This window comes from Protobothrops mucrosquamatus, unplaced genomic scaffold, assembly GCF_001527695.2.
Source record: "Protobothrops mucrosquamatus isolate PMUCROS unplaced genomic scaffold, P.Mucros_1.0 scaffold1191, whole genome shotgun sequence".
In the NCBI taxonomy this organism is placed as follows: domain Eukaryota; kingdom Metazoa; phylum Chordata; class Lepidosauria; order Squamata; family Viperidae; genus Protobothrops; species Protobothrops mucrosquamatus.
In genome coordinates this window covers 17,442-40,006 of record NW_015387403.1, presented here as the reverse complement: position 1 = coordinate 40,006, position 22,565 = coordinate 17,442, and the positions used below count along the sequence as shown (strand labels likewise).

The following is a 22,565-nucleotide window of genomic DNA, read 5'->3' as shown; positions in this document are numbered from 1 at the left end:
AACACTGCTATCATGTCCCCCCTCGTCCTTCTCTTCATTAAACTAGACATACCCAATTCCAGCAGTCGTTCCTTATATGTTTTAGCATCCAGTCCCCTGATCATCTTTGTTGCTCTTCTCTGCGTTCTTTCTGTTGAGTCTCAACATCTTTTTTACATCATGGTGACCAAAACTGGATGCAGTATTCCAAGTGTGGCCTTACCAAGGCCTTGTAAAGTGGTATTAATACTTCACGTGATCTTGACTCTATCCCTCTGTTAATGCAGCCAAGCACTGTGTTGGCTTTTTTGGCAGCTGCAGCACACGGCTGGTTCATATTTAAGTGATTGTCCACTAGGACTCCGAGATCCCTCTCACGGTTACTACTATTGAGCAATACAGGTATAATATTATACCCCTATATTATACCTGTACATTTGGTTTTTCTTGCCTAAATGTAGAACCTTACTTTTTTCACAATTGAATTTCATTTTGTTAGATAGCGCCCAGTGTTCAAGTCTGTCCAGGTCCTCCTGTATCTTAAGCCTGTCTTCTGGAGTGTTGGTTATGCGATGTTTGTTGTTTCCCCCATATGATTAACAGACTGCACCTTTCTATCCTGAAGAGCTGTAAATTTCATTACAAAGTCATCAACTCTATTGATGTTGTACTCAAAATTCTGTCGTCTTAAAAGTTAATGGCAATTTTTGAAGAGGATGCAGCTCAGGTTTGATCTAATCTATTAAAGGACACATTAAGAGATGCAGCGGCTCAGTGAGTTAATGTTGCTGGAGATGTCCCCAGCTCCGGTGGTTCGAGTCCTAGCACTGTGTGGTGGTGTGAGTTCCTGTCACTCACCTCAGCTTCTGTCCACCTAACAGTTCGATAGCATGTTCTATGCAAGTAGATAGATAGGTACTACTTAGTGAGGATGTCATGGTTCCGAAAGATGAAACTCTTCAAAGAACTTTGAGGCATTGTTTACGTTAAATAATCTTTACTCGAGCAGCATAGCTTCGGCACGTACATAGTCGAAGCCAAAATCTGACTTCCCCTCCCTTCAGCACATAGATCAAAGCACAATTCCCTCCTACAACTAACTGTCATAAATCACATTCTCCAATTAGTTTGAAATGCTGGTTTTCCACCCAGTTTTTTCTCCCGCCATGCCTTATCAGCTCTTGTTACAATTTTGTATGTCTAACTAACTCCCATCACATTCCTCCCCCTCCCTCCAGTATCATCTAATTCTAAGAGTAAACTATAAGAAAGAAAAAGGCTGCATTTCCGTATGTTGTCAAAGCAAGAACATCCAATGTTAGCAGCGTTGACAGAGGACATGAGCTGTTGCTCTGTGCAGGCAGTCAGATTCCTGATGGCTCTGAACCTTCCCAGTTGTGACACCCACGTGCGAGACAACTCTGGGAAGGGGCCTTGGATGACAAGGCAGGAAGAGCTGTTCATCTTTCTCTCTGGTGTGAAGTCAGCTCACCCTCCTGTAGCACACTTGGGAAGTGTACAAGCATGTCCTACAACAAGGCTGGTACTTTGGCAAGCCAAACTACTACTTTGCCATAGCATTGTGGTCTCCTAGATACTGTAACAACACCGTACATTAATAATATGGGACACATTAATTCTAAATGGAAAAAAAATGTTAGTCGCTGAAATTCTTACAGCCTTGTCCCTTTCAGCTCAATAAATCTTGCTGAAGAAGAATCTGCACTAATGTGGCATGGAAAAAATTGGGGTTTTGGGGGTTGAGGCGATAGCTGAAGAGCCTAATAAGGTAGAGAAGGACTCCATGTTTTGTAATACTGACAGGTAGTTTTATTATCTTGTCCTTTTACAGGTAATTCCTCAGGATAACCACACCCAATCCAGCCTGATTTACCGATACATCATTCATGAAGATTCGGTGCCCAATGTCAGCAGTAACAATGTCCTTCAAGAGGAACTGGACACCTTTGAGTGGGCTTTGAAGAGTTGGTCCCAGTGCTCCAAGCTCTGTGGAGGAGGCACGTTGGAATACTTGGGAAGGGAAGAACAAGGGGATGTCTACATTTTGTACCTATTCATAATACGGGATAGGTTGACAATTAAAGACACTGAGTTGTCAGTTGGAAAGGTTCAAGACCCAATGTCGTGCAATGGGGCGAGCTCCTGTCCCTTGCCTCAGCTCCTGCCCATTTAGAAGTCTGAAAGCAAGCAACTGCGAGTAGATAAATAGGTACCACTTCAGTGGGAAAGTAATAGTGTTCCATGAGCCTCGGCGTATAGTCATGCTGGCTACATGACCATGGAAGCATCTTTGGACAATGCTGACTCCTTCGGCCAAGAATCGGAGATGAGCACCTGCCCCTAGTGTCAGACACAACTGGACAGGGGAAACCTTTACCTTTTACCACCACCACTCGTAAATATGTTCTGGTCCTATTTCTATGCTGAGACTGATCTTTTCTCTAATAAACCTGCTCAATGGTTGATTTTGAAAAATTCATTTTTTCAAAATCAACTACTGAGCCACGGTGGCGCAGTGGTTAGAATGCAGTACTGCAGGCTACTTCTGCTGCCTGCCGGCTGCCTGCAGTTTGGAAGTTCGATTCTCACCTGCTCAAGGTTGACACAGCTTTCCATCCTTCCGAGGTCAGTAAAATGATGACCCAGATTGTTGGCGGGCAATAGGCTGACTCTGTAAACCGCTTAGAGAGGGCTGTAGAGCACTGTGAAGCAGTGTATAAGTCTAAGTGCTGTTGCTATTGCGATTTTAAAATGTTTTTCTATAAAATGAACGTTCCCGAAAATATTTTCTTGAGTACACAATTTTAATATGCATTTTGATCCATATCTGAACCAGGAACAATTCAGAAGGATCTGCTATACATTTATCTGAAACATGCAAACAAATGTAAAATTTTTAGGAAAGGAGACAGGATGAATTGTCACGGGAAATTCAAATATTTTTTTCCAAAGCATCAGAAGGCAAGACAAGAAACAATGGATGGAAACTAATCAAGGAGAGAAGCAATCTAGAACTAAGGAGAAATTTCCTGATAGTGAGAACAATTCATCAGTGGAATGGCTTGCCTCCAGAAGTTGTGGGTGCTCCATCACTGGAGGTTTTCAAGAAGAGACTGGACAGCCACTTGTCTAAAATAATAGGGTCTCCCGCTTGAGCAGGGGGCTGGTCTAGAAGACCTCCAAGATCCCTTCCAACTTCATTATTCTGTATTCTATTCTATATTCTGAAAAGTATCTCAGATAATAAAGTTGAGAGAGAACTTTCCTTCAGAACAAGTCAAAACAGACAGTACAAGTTTAACACCATAACAAGCCACTATGTGCTGACTTTGATCTACATAGCTGAGGTAACACTGCCAACACTGATTGGCAAGTATTTCCCTAAGGTCTCCATGTGCACGTTTTTCTTGGGCATCAGAAATCCAGACAAACATTAGCTGGCACAAAGGCTGACTTTGCTATCATTCCTTGTTAATTAGTGGTCATCTTCCCACCCCCAACACCATAATATTAGCCTAGGTCAGGGGTAGGCAACCTTGGCTCTTTTATGACTCGTGGCCTTCAATTCCCAGAATTCCTGAGCCAGCATGGCTCAGCTTGGAAACTCTCCCTTTCCCCTCAGCATGGCTGGCTCAGGAATTCTGGGAGTTGAAGTCCATGAGTCATAAAAGAGCCCAGGTTGTCTACCTCTGGCCTAGGCCTAGGCCGCTTTATGACTAGTGGACTTCAACTCCCAGAATTCCTGAGCCAGCATGGCTCAGCTTGGAAACTCCCCTTTCCCCTCAGCATAGCTGGCTCAGGAATTCTGGGAGTTGAAGTCCCCGAGTCATAAAAGAGCCAAGGTTGCCTACCACTGGCATAGGCCTAGGCCGCTTTATGACTCGTGGACTTCAACTCCCAGAATTCCTGAGCCAGCATGGCTCAGCTTGGAAACTCCCCCTTTCCCCTCAGCATGGCTGGCTCAGGAATTCTGGGAGTTGAAGTCCACGAGTCATAAAAGAGCCAAGGTTGCCTACCCCTGGCCTAGTGTTTCCTTCCTTCCTAGAAAACAAAAACCTGAAATCTTTTGTTACAACTATCCAATCTTATAGGCAACAACACAAATGACCACAAGGTAGCAGCAAAACGATGTAGAAAACAAACTTTGTGCTTCTATTTTGTGGCCATCCTCCCCGCCGCCCCCCCCCCGTCCCAAACCAGGACTTTCTGGCCTTGCTTCCCACATGCAAAACATGTTTTGCCATTGGATCGCAACCAGAAGGCCACTTCGATCCAGGCTTTTATAGCTTGCAAATATATGCAGATGCTGGAACTGCATGATTGTAGGAGAAGAAGAGGCAGGGTCTAGTGGTGGAGTCAAAAGAGGATTCAGCCTAGAGTCTCTACATAGCCCCAAACGAATCAAGATAAATCCTAACTCTTGAATTCCGTTAACTCATAATTAGTGCCAAAATAGTGGTAACTATTAGCTGATTAGATTCCTGTGAATAGGCAGGAGTTGTGTTGAAGTTTAACATGTGGCCTTGGTCTTTCACACCTGACAACGGCTGTGTTTTTGTTCCCAGTCTTGGATAATAATAATAATAATAATAATAATAACAACAACAACAACAACAACAACAACAACAACAATAATAATAATAATAATAATAATAATAATAATAATAATAATAAAGTTGGAAGGGACTTTGGAGGTCATCTAGTCTAACCCCCTGCTCAGGCAGGAAACCCTATACCATTCCAGACAAGTAGCTGTCCAGTCTCTTCTTAAAAACGTCCAGTGTTGGAGCATTCACAGCTTCTGGAGGCAGGCTGTTCCACTGGTTAATTGTTCTCACTGTCAGGACGTTTCTCCTTAGTTCTAGGTTGCTTCTCTCCTTGATTAGTTTCCACCCGTTGCTTCTTGTCCTGCCTTCAGGTGCTTTGGAGAATAGCTTGACTCCCTCTTCTTTGGGGCAGATAAATTGTTAAGATGAAACATTTCCATTATTTTTAGCTAGATTATTTTTCACTTAACATGGATGTTATCTGTTCTCCCACTCTCTTCCTCCAGGCTTCCAATTCACCAAGTACGGGTGCCGCAGGAAAAGTGATAACAAAATGGTGCAGCGCGGCTTCTGTGACGCCAGTAAAAAGCCTAAACCGATTCGTAGGATGTGCAATCTTCAGGAATGTACTCAGCCGTTGTAAGTATATCTGCTCCTTTTCCATAATCTATCCATCCTGGCCACTTGGGTTTAACAAAGCAACTTCGTCTGGCAGAGCTTAGCATCTCTCCTCCAGTGAACAAAATGTAGATTCACTCATTTGCAGTCTCGCTTATATACATGTGGACAAAGGAGAGCCAGTTTGGGGTAGTGGTTAAGGTACCGGCCTAGAAACCTGGAGACTGTGAGTTCTAGTCCCACCTTAGGCATACAAGTTGGTTGGGTGACTTGGGCCAATCACCAGGAGACTGTAAGTTCTAGTCCCACCCCCCCTTAGGCATGAATGTGGGCTGGGTGACTTAGGGCCAATCAACTAGGAGACTGTGAATTCTAGTCCCGCCTTAGGCATGAAAGCAGGCTGGGTGACTTTGGACCAGTTACTCCCTTAGCCCAACCCACCTCACAGGGTTGTCGTTGTGGGAAAAATAGGAGGAGGAAGGAATGTTAGGAATGTTCACCAACATGAGTTACTTATAAAGTAATAAAGGTGGAATAAAAATCTGATATAAAATAAAATAATAAAGTAAAGTAAAATAATAAAAAATAATAATAAAATAAATAAAATAAATAAAATAATAAAATAAAATAAAATAAAATAATAAAATAATAAAATAAAATAATAATAAAATATAATAAGATAAGATAAGATAAAATAAAATAAAAAAATAAAATAAAATAATATAATAAAATAAAATAAAATAAAATAAAATAAAATAAAATAAAATAAAATAATAAAATAAAATAAAATAAAATAAAATAAAATAAAATAAAATAAAATAAAATAATAAAATAAAATAAAATAAAATAAAATAATAAAATAAAATAAAATAAAATAATAAAATAAAATAAAATAAAATAAAATAAAATAAAATGAGCTTCCAACCTAGAAGTCTAAGCATTGGTCATAAAATGAAATTCCAGCCTCATCTGTCATATTATAACAATACCGTGCAAGGTTTTCCGTGCAGAGGAAAGAAGTACATCCTTTATTTTAAAAACAAAAACAAAAACAAAAAAGTTGCTCGGCTCTATTGTAGATTATGGGAGAATATCATGCAGAATCATGTTCATTTAGAGCAGCGGTAGGCAACCTTGGGGCTCTTTTGTGACGCGTGGACTTCAACTCCCAGAATTCCTGTGCCAGCATGGCTCAGCATGGCAACCTCTCCCTTTCCCCTCAGCATGGCTGGCTCAGGAATTCTGGGAGTTGAAGTCCACCAGTCATAAAAGAGCCAAGGTTGCCTACCCCTGATTTAGAGTGAGCCTCCTGTAGGCAAAGAGAAAACATTGGCTTAGACTCCAGCACTTTCTTTCTAGTATTCTGCTTTATTAAGGTACTGATTCGTGGCAAATGGGAACAACTGAAATACCCTTGGATTTATTTATTTATTTTGCACGGCGTAGCATAATGCAGCCTGCTGCATCAAATTCAGCATATAAAATCTGCATCAACATATAAAACACCAGAGCGCTGAATTACAGGTAGTCCTCGACTTACATCAGTTCATTTAGCGACCGTTTTGAAGTTACGACAGCACTGAAAAAAAGTGACTTACGACCGTTTTTCTCCCTTACAAGCCTTGCAGCATCCCCGGGGTCACATGATCAACTGACTCATATTTATGACGGCAACTGACTCGTATTTATGACGGTTGCAGTGTCCCGGGGGTCCCGTGATCCCCTTTTGCAATCTTCTGACCGGCAAAGCCAATTTGGGGAAGCCAAATTCACTTAACAACCGTGTTACTCATTTGACAACGGCAGTGAGTCGCTTAACAAACGTGACCAGAAAAGTCGTAAAACGGGGCCAAAACTCACTTAACCAATTTCTCGCTTAGCAACCCAAATTTTGGGCTCAATTGTGGTCGTAAGGTGAGGACTATCTGTACAAAGAAGCCCGTTTTGGAAAATGGTATCTAGGCCAGATAAATCGACGCAGCATTTAATGTTATGTTCTACACGTGCTCTTTGGTCCGCAAGGATCGTTTTATGGATCATTAATTCTCCGTGTCCGCCAGCTTCCATTTTTTTCAGCGTTAAAAAAAAAAAGTTCTTTCTCTTTTGCAGCTGGGTAGCAGAAGAATGGGAGCACTGCACCAAAACCTGTGGGACCTCTGGCTATCAAATCCGAAGTGTACGTTGCGTTCAGCTGCTTCACGATGGTGGAAATCGCTCCGTTCATTTTAAGTACTGCGGTGGAGAACGTCCTGAGAGTCGCAGGGCTTGTAACAGAACACCGTGTCCTGCTCAGTGGAAAACAGGGCCGTGGAGTTCAGTAAGCATTTAAAGTCTTCTCATTTGTGAAAACTAGCCTAACCTTAGCTCAAGTCCCGAGTTTCTGATCCTTTGGAAAAGTTATTTTCTTCCAGGAGTGTAGATTTAACTTGGATAGTGACAAGGGCTAAGACAATATTCTTGACTACCTACCTGACAATGGATCCTGTCCTTACTGTTGAATTATGTCAAGGAGCTAGTGTTCTTCTATTTGGGCTGTTAATGCAGTGGCTCAGTGGTCAAAGATGCTGAACTTGTCATCTGACAACCCATGTTTGAGACCCAAATGCTGCAGGATGGGGTGAGCTCCCGTTTCTTGCTTCAGCTCTTGCCCACCAAGCAACACCCCAGAAGAGAAGGTCAGGATCCAATAATAATAATAATAATAATAATGATGATGATGATGATGATGATGATGATGATGATGATGATGATGATGATGATAATAATAATAATAATAATAATAATAATAATAATAATAATAATAATGAAGTTGGAAGGGACTTCATTATTAATAATGAAGTTGGAAGTTGGAAGGGAGGTCATCTAGTCCAACCCCCTGCTCAGGCAGGAAACCCTATACCATTTCAGAAAAATAGTTGTCCAGTCTCTTCTTAAAAACTTCCAGTGTTGGCGCATTCACCGCTTCTGGAGGCAGGTTGTTCCACTGGTTAATTGTTCTAACTGTCAGGAAATTTCTCCTTAGTTCTAGGTTGCTTCTCTCCTTGATTAGTTTCCATCCGTTGCTTCTTGTCCTGCCTTCAGGCGCCTTGGAAAATACGGTAGCTTGACTCCCTCTTCTTTGGGGCAGCCCCTGAGATATTGGAATACTGCTATCATATCACCCTTCGTCCTTCTCTTCATTAAACTGGATATACCCAATTCCAGCAGCCTTTCTTTATATGCTTTAGCCTCCAGTCCCCTAATCATCTTTGTTGCTCTTCTCTGTACTCTTGACAAGATCTTGACAAACTCAAACAATGGGCCCTATCCAACAAAATGAATTGTAATGTGGAGAAAATAAAAGTTTTACATTTAGGCAGGAAAAATCAAAGGTATACGTACAGATTAGGCGAGACCTGGCTCAAAAACAGTAACCCTGAGAGGGACCTTGGAGTCCTAGTGGACGATCACTTGACTAAGAGCCAGCAGTGTGCAGCAGCAGCCAAAAAAGGTAACACAATCCTGGGTTGTATAAACAGAGGCATAGAATCAAGATCACGCGAAGGATTAGTACTGCTTTATAAAACCCCAGTAAGACCACACCTGGAATTCTGCAACCAATTTTGGTCACCATACTACAAAAAAGATGTTGAGACTTTGGAAAAAGTTCAGAGAAGAGCAACTAAGATGATCCAAGGCCTGGAGACTAAAACATATGAAAAACAGCTGTAGGACTTGGATTTGGCTAGTCTAAAGAAAATAAGAAATAGGGGTGACATGATAGCAGTATTCCAGTATTTGAGGGGCTGCCACAAAAAGAGGGGGGGTCACGTTATTCATCAAAGCACCAGAGGGCAGGACAAGAAACAATGGTTGGAAACTGACCAAAGAGAGAAGCAACATGGAATTAAGGAGGAACTTCTTAACAATGAGGACAATCAACCAGTGGAATAGCTTATCCCCAGAAATCATGGGCACTCCATCACTGGAGGTTTTTAAGAAGAGATTAGACAGTCACTTATCTGAAATAGTATAGGTTCTCCTACTTGAACTGGGGGCTGGACTAGAAGACCTCCAAGGTCCCTTCCAGTTCCATTTTATTCTATTCAGTTCCGAAGCATGCAAGTGCAAGTAGGTTAGTAGGTACCACTTTGATGGGAAAGTGACAGTATTCCGTGACTCCTTGGCATATAGTCATGCCGGCCACGTGACCACGGAAGCATTTTCGGGCAATGCTGGCTCCTTCGGCTAAGAAAAGGAGATGAACACTGTCCCTTAGAGTCAGATACAACTGCACAAGGAAACTTTTAGCTTGTTTAGGTTGCTGACCTATGATGTCCTACAGGATTCCCACTCATCTCCTGGTAATATACAACAGTTACATGAAAGACCAAGCAAGGAATCCTAATTCCAGATTTTGTCCTGGAAAGTCAATATTTCCATACATTGTCAGTCCATATTTCCATACATTGTAAAAAAAAATATACCAGTGCACTCATCTCTAACATCACTGAGCATTCAGATGCAAAAACCTAGTTGTTTGTATCATGCCCCCTCTCCCCTTGTTATTTTGCTTTGTAGTGCTCGGTCACCTGTGGTGAAGGGACAGAATCCAGGCAGGTGTCGTGCCGCACTGGTGATCAATGTGATGGAGAAAAGCCAGAATCCATGAGGATTTGCAAACTTGCACCCTGCAATGGTAAGTACTAGTAGTAATTTACTCATTGTAGGGTCCTTGATGCTATCTGAGCTTAGTTGTTTTCCTGTAGGCAGATGCAAGCAATCAGAGCCACTCATAAACAATTAAAGTCTGTAACTTTATTACCTACCATCTGTGTTATAAGAATCTCCCCAGACTGCTTGCCTTCTCCTGGGAATGACCAGATTTTGTGGCAGGTCAAGCCTATGTTGCTTGCGGCTGCACAAGCACTCCAAGCTAGATCCTCTCTTGACTCCGCCTTCCAGCCTGGCTGGCAGTTCCCCAACAAAACACCCTCAAGGGTAAAATTGATGGAAGAAAATGGCCCCTTCAGACTTGCAAAATTGATCTCAACCCACTGGATAGATTTGGATAGAAAACACAACCAGGTTGTCTAATTCTAATTTCCTGTAAGGTTACATTCACAGAATCTTGCAAGTGATAATCGGGTGCAGGTGGTGGAGCAGGCCATAAGTGCACTAGCAGGATTTAATTCAGAGGATTAAAAGATCCACGCAAGGCACAGATTCAGTTCACGTAGGTTAGAAATGTAAGAGTCATGGGAAGAAACAACAGGCTTTGTAAAAACCATTCAGGCAAAGCATTTTCAAAGCTGCCTCAACAGAGGGATAGTATTAAGGACACTTGAGGTGAGAGTACTGCTTTAAACTGCATTAGTGAGGCCACACTAATTATGTTTTAGTGAGGCCACTAATTAATTATGTTTTAGTACAGGTTTTACATGGGGTATTTTAGAGCAGGCCTTTATTTATTTAATCTGATTTTAGAATAGATATTTATTGTGATTTTTATTATCGCCTGTTCACCACCCTGAGTCCCGTAAGGGAGATAGGGCGGTATACAAATTTAAATAAACAAACAATAAACAAACAGACTTAGATTACTGCATCCAGTTCTGGTCACCACCATACAAAAAAGATGCTGAGACCCTAGAAAGAGGGCAGAGAAGACCAAGAAAGATGATTAGATGACTGGAAGCTAAAACATAGGAGGAATGATTGAGGGAATTAGGTATGTCTAGCCCAGGGGTAGGCAACCTTGGCTTTTTTATGACTCGTGGACTTCAACTCCCAGAATTCCTGAGCCAGCATGGCTCAGCTTGGAAACCTCTCCCTTTCTCCTCAGCATGGCTGGCTCAGGAATTCTGGGAGTTGAAGTCCACGAGTCATAAAAGAGCCAATGTTGCCTATCTCTGGCCTAGGCCTAGGCCGCTTTATGACTCGTGAACTTCAACTCCCAGAATTCCTGAGCCAGCATGGCTCAGCTTGGAAACCTCTCCCTTTCCCCTCAGCACGGCTGGCTCAGGAATTCTGGGAGTTGAAGTCCACGAGTCATAAAAGAGCCAAGGTTGCCTACCCTTGGTCTAGCCTAACAAAGAAAAGGATTAAGGGTGACACGAATATCAGTCTTCCCGTACTTGAAGGGCTGTCACAGAGAAGGAGGGATTGACTTATTCTCCAAAGGACTTGAGGGCAGGACAAGAAGCAACGGGTGGAAGATCATTAAAGAGAGATTCAACCTAGAAATAAGGAGGAATTTCCTGACAATAGGAAGGATTAATCAATGGAACAGTTTGCTTCTCGGAATTGTGGGTGCTCCATCACTGGAGGTTTTTAAGAAGAGATTGGGCAGCCAGGAGAACAACAAAGAGGATAAGGGGATTGGAGGCTCGGAATGGGGCAATTTGCCACTGCCAATTTGCCATGGCTAACTTGCCCTGGGACAACTCGCCACGGCCAATTTAACAATGGTATTAAATTATTTAAAATAAATAAAAAGTTATTTTAATGTTTGCCATTCACATTTCGTTCTGTTCCTCCTTTGGCATCCCTCCTTTCTTTAATGATTCTATTCCAGCATTGCTTTGATATTAGTGTAACTCTTGTCCTGCAGCGGGTTGCCCTGCAGCAAGTTGTTCTGCAGCGAGTTGTCCGCAACAAGATGGCCGTGCTGAGTTGGCTCTGCTGAGTTGGCTGTGACGGGTTGGCCATGGCGAGCTGGCCAGGGCGAATAGTCATAGAGCAGGGGTCTTCAGACTTGGCCCTTTTATGACTTGTGGACTTCAACTCCCAGAATTCCTCAGCCAGCGTGCCTGGCTGAGGAATTCTGGGAGTTGAAGTCCACAAGTCATAAAAGGGCCAAGTCTGAAGACCCCTGTCATAAACCCTTGGGATGAACGGTTGTAGGAACTGGGTACGTGTCGTCTAATGAAGAGGAGGACTAGGGGTGACCTGTTGGAAGTATTCCCATTTTCGGGGGGCTGTCCCAGAGAAAAGAGCGTCCACCTTTCCTAGAAATCAGGTCAAAGTTGTCGAGAAGTTGTCAGGCACCAGCTCGGTAAGATAAACATCCTTGAAAAAGTATATAGCTTGCTTTTAGTTTTAGGATGTTTCTGAACATCTGGACACTAGAGGGAAGCAGAGCTTTATCCATTTGGCGACGCTGGGAATCCATAGAATTTTTTCTGCTTCATTTCAAACATCAAGGCTTCCAAAACAATCCTATTAAGCTGACTTCATTCCTAGCACAAAATAGAGGAAGAATTTGCATCCATAGAAAGAAACCTAGTAGGTTATCAGGATTTTCTTTACATCCCTAAGAATCATAATGTCGAGACTCTAGAACAGGGGTGTCAAACTCACAACGTCATGTGACTTTTTTTCCATTGCTGGCAATGGGATGGTCACGGTTTTGGCATGATGCATCCAGCCCGTGGGCTGGCAATTTGACACCCCTGCTCTAGAAAGAGTACAGAGAAGAGCAACAAAGGTGATTAGGGGACTGTAAGGTAAAGCAATGAAGAACAATTGTAGGAATTGGGTATGTCTAGTTTAACGAAGAGAAGGACGAGGGGGGACATGATAGCAGTCTTCCAATATTTGAGGATCTACCACAAAGAAGAGGGAGTCAAGCTATTCTCCAAAGCGCCTGAAGGCAGGACAAGAAGCAACGGATGGAAACTCATCAAGGAGAGAAGCAACCTGGAACTAAGGAGAAACTTCCTGACAGTTAGAACAATTAACCAGTGGAACAACCTGCCTCCAGAAGTTGTGGGTGCTCCAACACTGGATGTTTTTAAGAAGAGACTGGACAGCCATTTGTCCGAAATGGTATAGGGTTTCCTGCCTGAGCAGGGGGTTGGACTAGATAACCTCCACGGTCCTTTCCAGCCCCAGTATTCCAAGTTCTGTTGTTTTTTTTTCCTCTTGACACACTTGCTATAGCTAAGAAGTGGTCTTTTGTTTTGTTTTGCTTTTATACTTTTCTTTCCTTTGAAGCCACATCTTCCCAATTAGCCTCGCAGTCTCCAGTGGGCCCAACAACAAGTGCTTTTTTTCAGGGTGATTTGCAGAAAAAAAGCAAAGAAGGGCAAGCAATGATGAAGCTCTTTGAAAAACAAAGGCAATCCAATCAATAAAACAGCAAGTGATGGAAATGTTAAGACAAGCCCATCAGATATTTAAAAGCCTGAAGGCAAACATTTTTAAAACATTTAGTTAGGGAGAGAGGGAGACATCCCAGATGCTTTCCAACACAGAGTAAAAAGGATCAGCAGTTCCCATTAAAGCCTCCTCAAAGGTTTTGAGTAAAGCCGAAGTGTTGAGGATAGGAGGCAATTTTCAGAGAAAAAAATTAAGAAGTCCCAGCTGCCTGTGCAGAAAGGCCAACCAGTATGGAATGTATGAAGCAGGATGTAACTTTGAGCAGGTCTCTTAAGTAAAATATGTAGAAACTGCTTTTCTTCCAGAAAGCAAGGTGCAGTTCAGGGGGCAATTTACTTAATCCCCTCTAATCTTATTTATCCAAGCACTAGCTCCCTGGAGATGCACTCCTAAAGCATTTGACATTTCAAAATGTTGCTAAAACTTGAGAGTGCTAAGAGGAGTAAGTTACCGTTTATAATTCTGTCCTCACCCATGTTCATAATGGAGCTTCTCAAAACTGCGTAGGAAAAATGCATGTGTGTCCCAGGACAGGCAAGAATTTTCTGAAGTACACCACCCATTTCTAGAAATGGGAGAGAGAAAAACATGCCTGGATATTGATAATGGAATGGAATGGAATGGAATGGAATAGAATAGAATACAATAGAATAGAATAGAATAGAATAGAATAGAGAATAGGAAAGAATAAGAATAGAATAGAACAGAATAGAATTAAGAATAGGAAAGAATAAGAATAGAATGAAACAGAAGAGAACAGAATTAAGAATAGGAAAGAATAAGAATAGAACAGAACAGAATAGAATTAAGAATAGGAAAGAATAAGAATAGACTAGAACAGAACAGAACAGAATAAGAATAGGAAAGAATAAGAATAGAACAGAACAGAATAGAATTAAGAATAGGAAAGAATAAGAATAGAACAGAATAGAACTCTGAATAGGAAAGAATAAGAACAGAATAGAATAAGAAATAAGAATAGAATAGAATTAGAATAGAATAGAATAGAATAGAATAGAATAAGAAATAAGAATAGAATAGAATAGAATAGAATAGAATAGAATAGAATAGAATAGAATAGAATAGAATAGAATAGAATAGAATAGAATATTTGCCTAGTGTGAACGGACACACAAGGAATTTGTATCCAGTGCATAAGCTCTCAGTGTACAAGCAACAAGTGATAAATCATGATCATAATCATAAAATACAATAATCATAAATTATAAGATACAATACTCAGTGATAAACATAGGATACTAAAGAAGCAAACAAAATAAATCATATTAGGATACTTCATAAAATGCTAAAGAACGTGCCAATGTAACTGCATCTTGGTCTCAATGATGAAATTAGATTAACTCCAGAAGTAACCTCATTGGCCAAGTGTGATTGGACACCCAAAGAATTTGTCTCCAGTGCATCAGCTGCTTTGTTGAGCAGTAGCAAAATGAAAATAATTTGTGCTTAAACTAACTATCCCTATGGAAGAGTTAGGAGTGGTGGACTCTCCTTCACCGAAGGCATTTACACCAGAGCTGGAGGGCCGCCTGTTGGTGATACTCTAATAGTAGATTCCATCAGTGGGTTTGAGTAGATGTTCTTCAAGATCCTTGTAAACCAGAGGTAGGCAACCTTGGCTCTTTTATGACTTCAACTCCTAGAATTCCTGAGCCAGCATGGCTCAGCTTAGAAACTCTCCCTTTCCCCTCAGCATGGCTGGCTCAGGAATTCTGGGAGTTGAAGTCCACAGGTCATAAAGAGGCCTAGGCCTAGACCAGGGGTAGGCAACCTTGGCTCTTTTATGACCCGTGGACTTCAACTCCCAGAATTCCTGAGCCAGCCATGCTGAGGGGAAAGGGAGAGCTTCTAAGTGAGCCATGCTGGCTCAGGAATTCTGGGAGTTGAAGTCCACGAGTCATAAAAGAGCCAAGGTTCCCTATCTCTGGCCTAGGCCTAGGCTGCTTTATGACTCGTGGACTTCAACTCCCAGAATTCCTGAGCCAGCATGGCTCAGCTTGGAAACCTCCCTTTCCCCTCAGCGTGGCTGGCTCAGGAATTCTGGGAGTTGAAGTCCACGAGTCATAAAAGAGCCGAGGTTGCCTACCCCTGTTCTAAACTTTACATTCTATGATTCGGTACGTAAGAATGGATCCAGACTGACGCTCGTCATAGTTTGCAGCTTCTATGGAAGCTCCTCCTCTTCCTGTCTCACAATCCCACGTTTCTCAAGAGGTTGCCGTCTTTAACACATGAAGGGCTTTTGTTTTTTCAGATGAACCTTGCCAAGGAGACAAGTCGATCTTCTGCCAGATGGAAGTGCTCGCCCGATACTGCTCCATCCCAGGCTACAAAAAGTTATGCTGTGAATCCTGTAGCCAACGTAGCGTCCACCTCCCGCTTCCTTTCTACAGCGAAGCAGCAGCAGGAACCGAAGATGGCTTCATCGCCAGCTCTGCGGTCCTCCCAAAGCCTTTGGTCACCCCGACTTCTTTAGTCCCTCCTCACTCCGAGCGACAAAGTGCTCCGGGCAGAATGTCCTCGCCAGAAGACAATACCCAGGTCCTTCTTCCTCCGATCTACAGGAAGGTCCAAGCTGCTCATCCATCTCATCGGAAACTTCGGAATCCAGCCAGTAACAAGACTCCTGGACCAGCTGCATCGCACTATAACCTTTCCACCAATCATGGGCCTCTTCTTAGTCACCGTTCCTTACCTTTGTTTGATACCAGGCCAGCGGTGACACACCATCCCGCTTCCGTTGACCTTCCTTCTTCTCCCAGAACCTCAAGGAGAAACGAAGAGCCAGCTGAAAGACAGCAACCATTAAGATCTTCCACTCTAGGGAGATGAAACTTTAGGAATCTTAATTTTAAAGTGGGGAGTCCATGGGAGAGGTAAGTGGTCTCCTTGCTTTGTCCAAGACACCGTGCAACATCTTCAGACCTGAGACTCACGTCAACAACTGAACAAGAAAGAAAAGTGCAGGTTCACTTGACGGATGCTTCCAGCCATATGTTCTTCTTCCTCCTCCTCCTCCTCCGTGTCCACCTCTCTTCCCAAACTCTTGACTTTCTTGAATGTTCAGAAAGCATGTGATTGAGAAAGCCAGTAACTAAGAGGCCGGTCAATTCCTACCCCGCCCCCCCAAAAAAATCTATGTTGTATATCAGGTGCTTATTATTGTTATTGTTATTGTCACGCGATTCGTTCAAGGGGGACCGGGATGGAACCTTGCTTTGGGGTGGAGAAAGAAGCCATTCAAAAGATACCAAAGTTTACACTTTTTACAGAACATTTGTTGCTTTTTTTTTCTTTTTAACCGTAGGCCGTTGACGTCCATCTGAGTTGTATGACTAATTTATCTCCGCAAAGAAGTAATACAGAATGTATCGGCTGCCGTGTACGTAGTGCATATTATTGAGAGAGAGAAAAAACAGAAGAAGAAAAAGAATATTTTAAGAGTTTTCTGCTTTGCTCATCCACTTATTCATGGACTTGGGTCAGCCTTATTTACATGCCATGAATATGCTTATTAGCCAGAGTGTGAAAAGATGGATAGATGTGCACTCAAGCGTTACCTTGGGTATCTATGTCAACTTTTTTTTAAAAAAAAAAAATCCAGATCTCTTGTGTCACATCAGAGTTGCAATAGTTTTATGGGCACCTACATCAGGAACAAGAGAGAACAGTAATTTAGAAGTCTTAGAACTTGATAGGAAAGTCAAGGAGCTGTGGAAATTATGTCTAACCAGTTCTTCGGTTCCTAGTAGATATTGTTACACTGAGGACGATTCAGACAATCGTTCCCATTTCGTAACTTCCGTCAGAGGACATCTGGATTGTTAAGCTCTGAAATGGGTTGCTTGGGAAATGAAATTCTCAAAAAACAAAACCCCCAAAAAACAGAGCAGGCCAGCTGATGCCTTCCAGATATTTTGGATTGCAAAGCCTTTACTGATTATAAATGTTTAAAGTTCCTGGAAACGGTAGCCTAAAACAAGGGGAAGAATAAACATCTGGAGGGGATTTATTAGCACCATTTTTCTCAGTGGAAGTTGAGTACAGATAGTCCCTGACTTACAACAGATTGTTTAGTGACATTTCACGGTTACAAGGGCACTGGAGGGAAAAATGGATTTTTGATTCTTTTTTTCACACTGACGACCGTTTGAGAATTCCCCAGGGTCACGTGATCAAGAGTCAGACACTTGGCAACTGACTCGTACCTGTGACAGTTGCAGCGTTCCGGTGTCCTGTCATCCCCTTTGATGACCTTCTGACAAGCCAGATTCACTTCACAACCGTGTTACTAACTTAGCAACTGCGGTGATTCACTTAACAATTGTGGCAGGAAAAGGGGTAAGATGGGGCAAAAGTCCCTTAACAACTGTAACCCTGAGCAAGAGAAATTGTGGGCTCAGCTGACTGTGGTCGTAAGCCGAGGACTATCTATGATTGAAATATACTGATAAGGAAGGGAAATCATTTCTCTGTGCCGTGGAAGGAAAAAGAAATCCAGACAAGCTCTTTGCCTACAGTGAAAGAAGCTTTACCGAAGTCAGGTTTAGCAGTGGCTTCTGATTTTATATAGAATAACAGAGTTGAAAGGGACCTTGGAGGTCTTCTAGTCCAAACCCCTGCTCAGCCAGGAAACCCTATGCCATTTCAGACAAATGGCTGTCCAGTCTCTTCTTAAAAGCCTCCAGTGATGGAGCATCCACAACTTCTGGAGTCAAGCCGTTCCATTGATTAATTGTTCTAAAATATCAGGAAATTTCTCCTTAGTGCTAGGTTGCTTCTCTCTCTGATCAGTTTCCCTCCATTGCTTCCTGTCCTGCCTTCAGGTGCTTTGGAGAAGAGCTTGACTCCCTCTTCTTTGGGGCAGCCCCTGAGATATTGGAAGACTGCTATCAGCCGTGCTCTGAATGATTAAAGCTTCCTACACAATTTGTCCTCAACTCTTTCATCTTTCACCTGAACGAAGGTATGACGTTCTAAAACTGGAGAGAAACCAAGACTGAAATTTTAGATGTATTTAACAGAATAACAGAGTTGGAAGGGGCCTTGGAGGTCATCCAACCCCCTGCCCAAGCAGGAGACCCTGTACCATTTCAGAAAAATAGTTGGCCAATCACTTCTTAAAAACTTCCAGTGTTGGATCACCCACAACTTCTGAAGGCGAGCTGTTCCACTGAGTAATTATTTTCACTGTCAGGACGTTTCTCCTTAGTTCTAGGTTGCTTCTTTCCTTGATGAGTTTCCATCCGTTGCTTCTTGTCCTGCCTTCAGGCACTTTGGAGAATAGCTTGACTCCCTCTTCTTTGGGGCAGCCCCTGAGATACTGGAAGACTGCTGTCATGTCACCCCTTGTCTTTCTCTTCATTAGACTAGACTTACCCAGTTCCAGCAGCCTTTCCTTATATGCTTTAGCCTCCAGTCCCCTGATCATCCTTGCTGCTCTTCTCTGCACTCTTTCTAGAGTCTCAACATCTTTTTTTTACATCGTGGTGACCAAAAGTGGATGCAGCAACCCAAGGCCATAGGTTGGCTTGAGATATTATGGGCAATATGTCCTCAGAAACGGGCTTCAGTCCAGATTGCCCACTGGCTCCCAAGCCTGGCTCAGCTTTGCAAAATTGCCTCAACAGAAGCACTGAGTCATCCGCTCCCCCTCCTTGTACCATTTTACAAAGAGGTCCATTTTAAACCGGGTTGGGCCCAAGCCAAATCGCAGAACCTGTGGAGACGCCCCTGAAAGAGAGCCTCAGAAAGACCACAGCACGGGTGAACTGGAAGAACCTTAGGTAGAAATGGGTGGCCCTCGTGCTAGCAGGCTACTCACCGCTGCCGAGCCCAAAGGAAAGCGGAACTCACTAGCCGAGCAATCGGTTGCAGGGAACGTAAAGGCAGTCCTCGGCTTACTAACAGTTCCTTGAGTGACTGTTGAACCGTTTCAAACTGAATTGTAAATCAGTGTCTCAGTGTCATCATTGGCGCCGTAGAGCAGGGCTTTTCAACCTTTTCACCCATTGTACCACTTTTAGGATATGGCAACATCCAAGTACCACGAGTCGCCTAGCAAGGTGTCAAAAACTTGATGACCCCCCCAAAAAAGGAAAAAAGTGATAAAGTACAGGTAGTCCTCGACTTACAACAGTTTGCTTAGTGACTGTTCGAAGTTACAATGGCACTGAAAAAAATGCCCCCCAAGCCACAGCTGAGCAAGACACCTGCCTGCCCATCTGGCCACGCTCTTCCTCCTGTCCGAGGTTTTCATTGTTGTGAGCATTTCTGTTGAGGATTGGCAGCGGGGGTGGGGTGGGGTGGGGTGTGTTTGGTTTTTATTCCCCCCGTCTGCTGGGTGGTTGCAGCAGGTTTTGGTCACTTCACATGACCCTGGGACACTGTGACCGTCATAAATATGAATCAGTTGCCAAGCATCTGAATGTAAATCACAAGACCCTGGAGATGCTGCAACATTCCAGCTGATCGGCGCTTCTTCAGGGCTCAGCAGAAGCTCCAGGATCAGCGCCGAGCTCCAGCTGGATCCTGGCGCTGATCCTGGTGCTTCCACTGAGCCCTGACAGCCCTGAAGAAGTGCTGATCCTGGCGCTTCCGCTGAGCCCTGACAGCCCTGCAGCTCCAGCCGTCTCTCGCTCAGGCTTGTGCGGTGCTGCCACCGGTTCAGCTCATTCCCGTCCCCCGCTACCACTTTTCTAGGATGGTCGCGTACCACCTGCCAGGTGCCAATGTGCCACAGGTGGTACCCGGACCACAGGTTGAAAAGCCCTGCCGTAGAGCATATAGTTAGTCAACCTAACAACCACTCATTTCATGACACCGTAGGTACAACACTACGGTTACAACATCCCCCTGGTCCCATGATCAAAATTCAGACACTTGGCAACGGACTCATACTTATGACGGTCGCCGTGTCTCCCTTTTGCGATCTTCTGACAAGCAAGGTCAATGAGGGGAAGCCAGATACACAACAACCGTTAAGTGAAGTGAAGTGTTAAGTTAAGCGTTAAGTGTTAGTGATTTAACAACGGCTGGAACTGACGTCGCAACTGTGGCAAGAAACGGGGTAAAATGGGGCAAAGTTCACTTAACAACTGTCTTGCTTAGCGACAGAAATGTCGGGCTCAANTAACAGTAAAGCAGCCAAGTCAAGGAACCACCAAGAACGCTCCCACTAACACTGGCAGGACCAAGCCACTTGGTGCCTGTCTGTCTGTCAGTCAGCCAGTCAAATCCTACTCCCTTCTAGCACTGATGATGTTACTTAGCGGGGTGATGAAATGTCTGCAAGAAAGCCAGCAAGCTCAGAGAACACTGTTCAACCTTGAACTGCAAATATTTTCTTTTATCCATTTCCTTTGGTTGCAATAAATGAAGAGCGTCTTGCGAAAATAAAACGTCCGACATCACATGATTGCCTGATTGCCATTTGTTGAGCCAAAGAATATACCCGGAGCAGAACAGGCATGGATGTTGACATACACACGAGGCAAGGGCTGGATGTGAAATTATATTTTTACGGACTCCGAGCTGAGGAAAAAAACCAAACATATGTGGGTCTCGCCAGCTGCCTTATTGCATGTCTCCAGCAGAGACCCGATGCCTGCCGTTTGGACGATTGTGAAACGGGTTGATCATTTGTAAACGCTTCCCAAACCTCCACCAGAGTTTTGCTGAAAAAGTATGTCCTAATGAAAAGTAAAGCTATTTATTGAAAAATTGCCGTTGCTTTTTTTCCGCGCCAGCATTTTATCATCTGAATTTTTTCAACAGAAATAAGTGACTTTATTCCCTATAGCGCAGAGACGAAAAGAAAAAAAATAAAATAAAAGTGATGAAGGAAGAAATAGCGAAGATACAGTCTAAATATATATGTGTGTGTGTGTGTGTGTGTGTGTGTTTGTGCAAGAGACTTAATGATTTTGAGTTCCCAAAAGAGACATGTATCAGCCATGCTCTGAATGATTAAACCTTCCTATGCAATTTGTCCTCAATTCTTTCATCTTTCACCTGAACAAAGGTGTGATGTTCTAAAACTGGAGAGAAACCAAGACTGAAATTTTAGATGTATTGAACAGAATAACAGAGTTGGAAGGGACCTTGGAGGTCTTCTAGTCCTACCTAAGCAGGAGACCCTGTAACATTTCAGAAAAAGAGTTGTCCAATCACTTAAAAACTTCCAGTGTTGGATCACCCACAAATGGCTGTCCAGTCTTTTCTTAAAAACTTCCAGTGTTGGAGCATTCACTACTTCTGGAGGCAGGTTGTTCCACTGGTTAATTGTTCTAACTGTCAGGAAGTTTCTCATTAGTTCTAGGTTGCTTCTCTCCCTGATCAGTTTCCACCCATTGCTTCTTGTCCTGCCCTCAGGCGCTTTGGAGAATAGCTTGACTCCCTCTTCTTTGGGGCAGCCCCTGAGATATTGGAACACTGCTATCCTGTCCCCCCTCGTCCTTCTCTTCATTAAACAAGATATACCCAATTCCACATATAGTCCAGGCCATGGTTTTCCCAGTTGCAATGTATGGCTGTGAAAGTTGGACCATAAGAAAGGCTGAGCGCCAAAGAATGGAGGCCTTTGAACTCTGGTGCTGGAGAAGACTCCTGCGAGTCCCCTGGACTGCAAGGCGATCCAACCGGTCAGTCCTAGAGGAGATCAACCCCGTCTGCTCTTGAGAAGGCCAGATCCTGAAGTTGAAACTCAAGTACTTTGGCCACCTAATGAGAAGGAAGGACTCCCTGGAGAAGAGCCTGATGCTGGGAAATATGGAGGGCAAGAGAAGAAGGGGACGACAGAGAAGGAGGTGGCTGGATGGAGTCACTGAAGCAGGAGGCCTGAGCTTCAATGGACTCCAGAAGATGGTAGAGGACAGGAAGGCCTGGAGGAACGTTGTCCATGGGGTCGCTATGGGTCAGGTCCATTCTTTTGCGCTCAGCCTTTCTTGTGGTCCAGCTTTCACAGCCACACATTGCAACTGGGAAAACCATGGCCTTGACTCTACGCACTTTTGTTGGCAGGGTGATGTCTCTGCTTTTTAGTCTGCTGTCTAGATTTGCCATAGCTTTCCTCCCCAGGAGCAAGCGTCTTTTAATTTCTTGGCTGCAGTCCCCATCTGCGGTGATCTTGGAGCCCGGGAAGATAAAATCTGTCACTAAAGCAATGGTTAAGTGAGCATTTCCCAGCCTTCCTTGCTACCACTGTTAAATGAACCACTGCAGTTGTTTAGTTAGTAA

General features: G+C 43.3%; 1 protein-coding gene across 1 annotated transcript in view; it reads left to right on the top strand.

Moving 5' to 3' along the window:
- ADAMTS3 (ADAM metallopeptidase with thrombospondin type 1 motif 3) overlaps positions 1 to 15,942 on the top strand; it is a gene marked incomplete at its 3' end in the record, with an annotated part of 118,739 nt that extends 102,797 nt beyond the window's left edge. Inside the window, exons 17-21 of the mRNA XM_015820856.1 lie at positions 1,832 to 1,997; positions 5,054 to 5,186; positions 7,275 to 7,482; positions 9,726 to 9,843; positions 15,583 to 15,942. Coding sequence (XP_015676342.1) covers positions 1,832 to 1,997; positions 5,054 to 5,186; positions 7,275 to 7,482; positions 9,726 to 9,843; positions 15,583 to 15,942 — 985 coding nt within the window. The remainder of the gene's footprint in view (positions 1 to 1,831; positions 1,998 to 5,053; positions 5,187 to 7,274; positions 7,483 to 9,725; positions 9,844 to 15,582) is intronic.
- Positions 15,943 to 22,565: the final 6,623 nt, after the last annotated feature.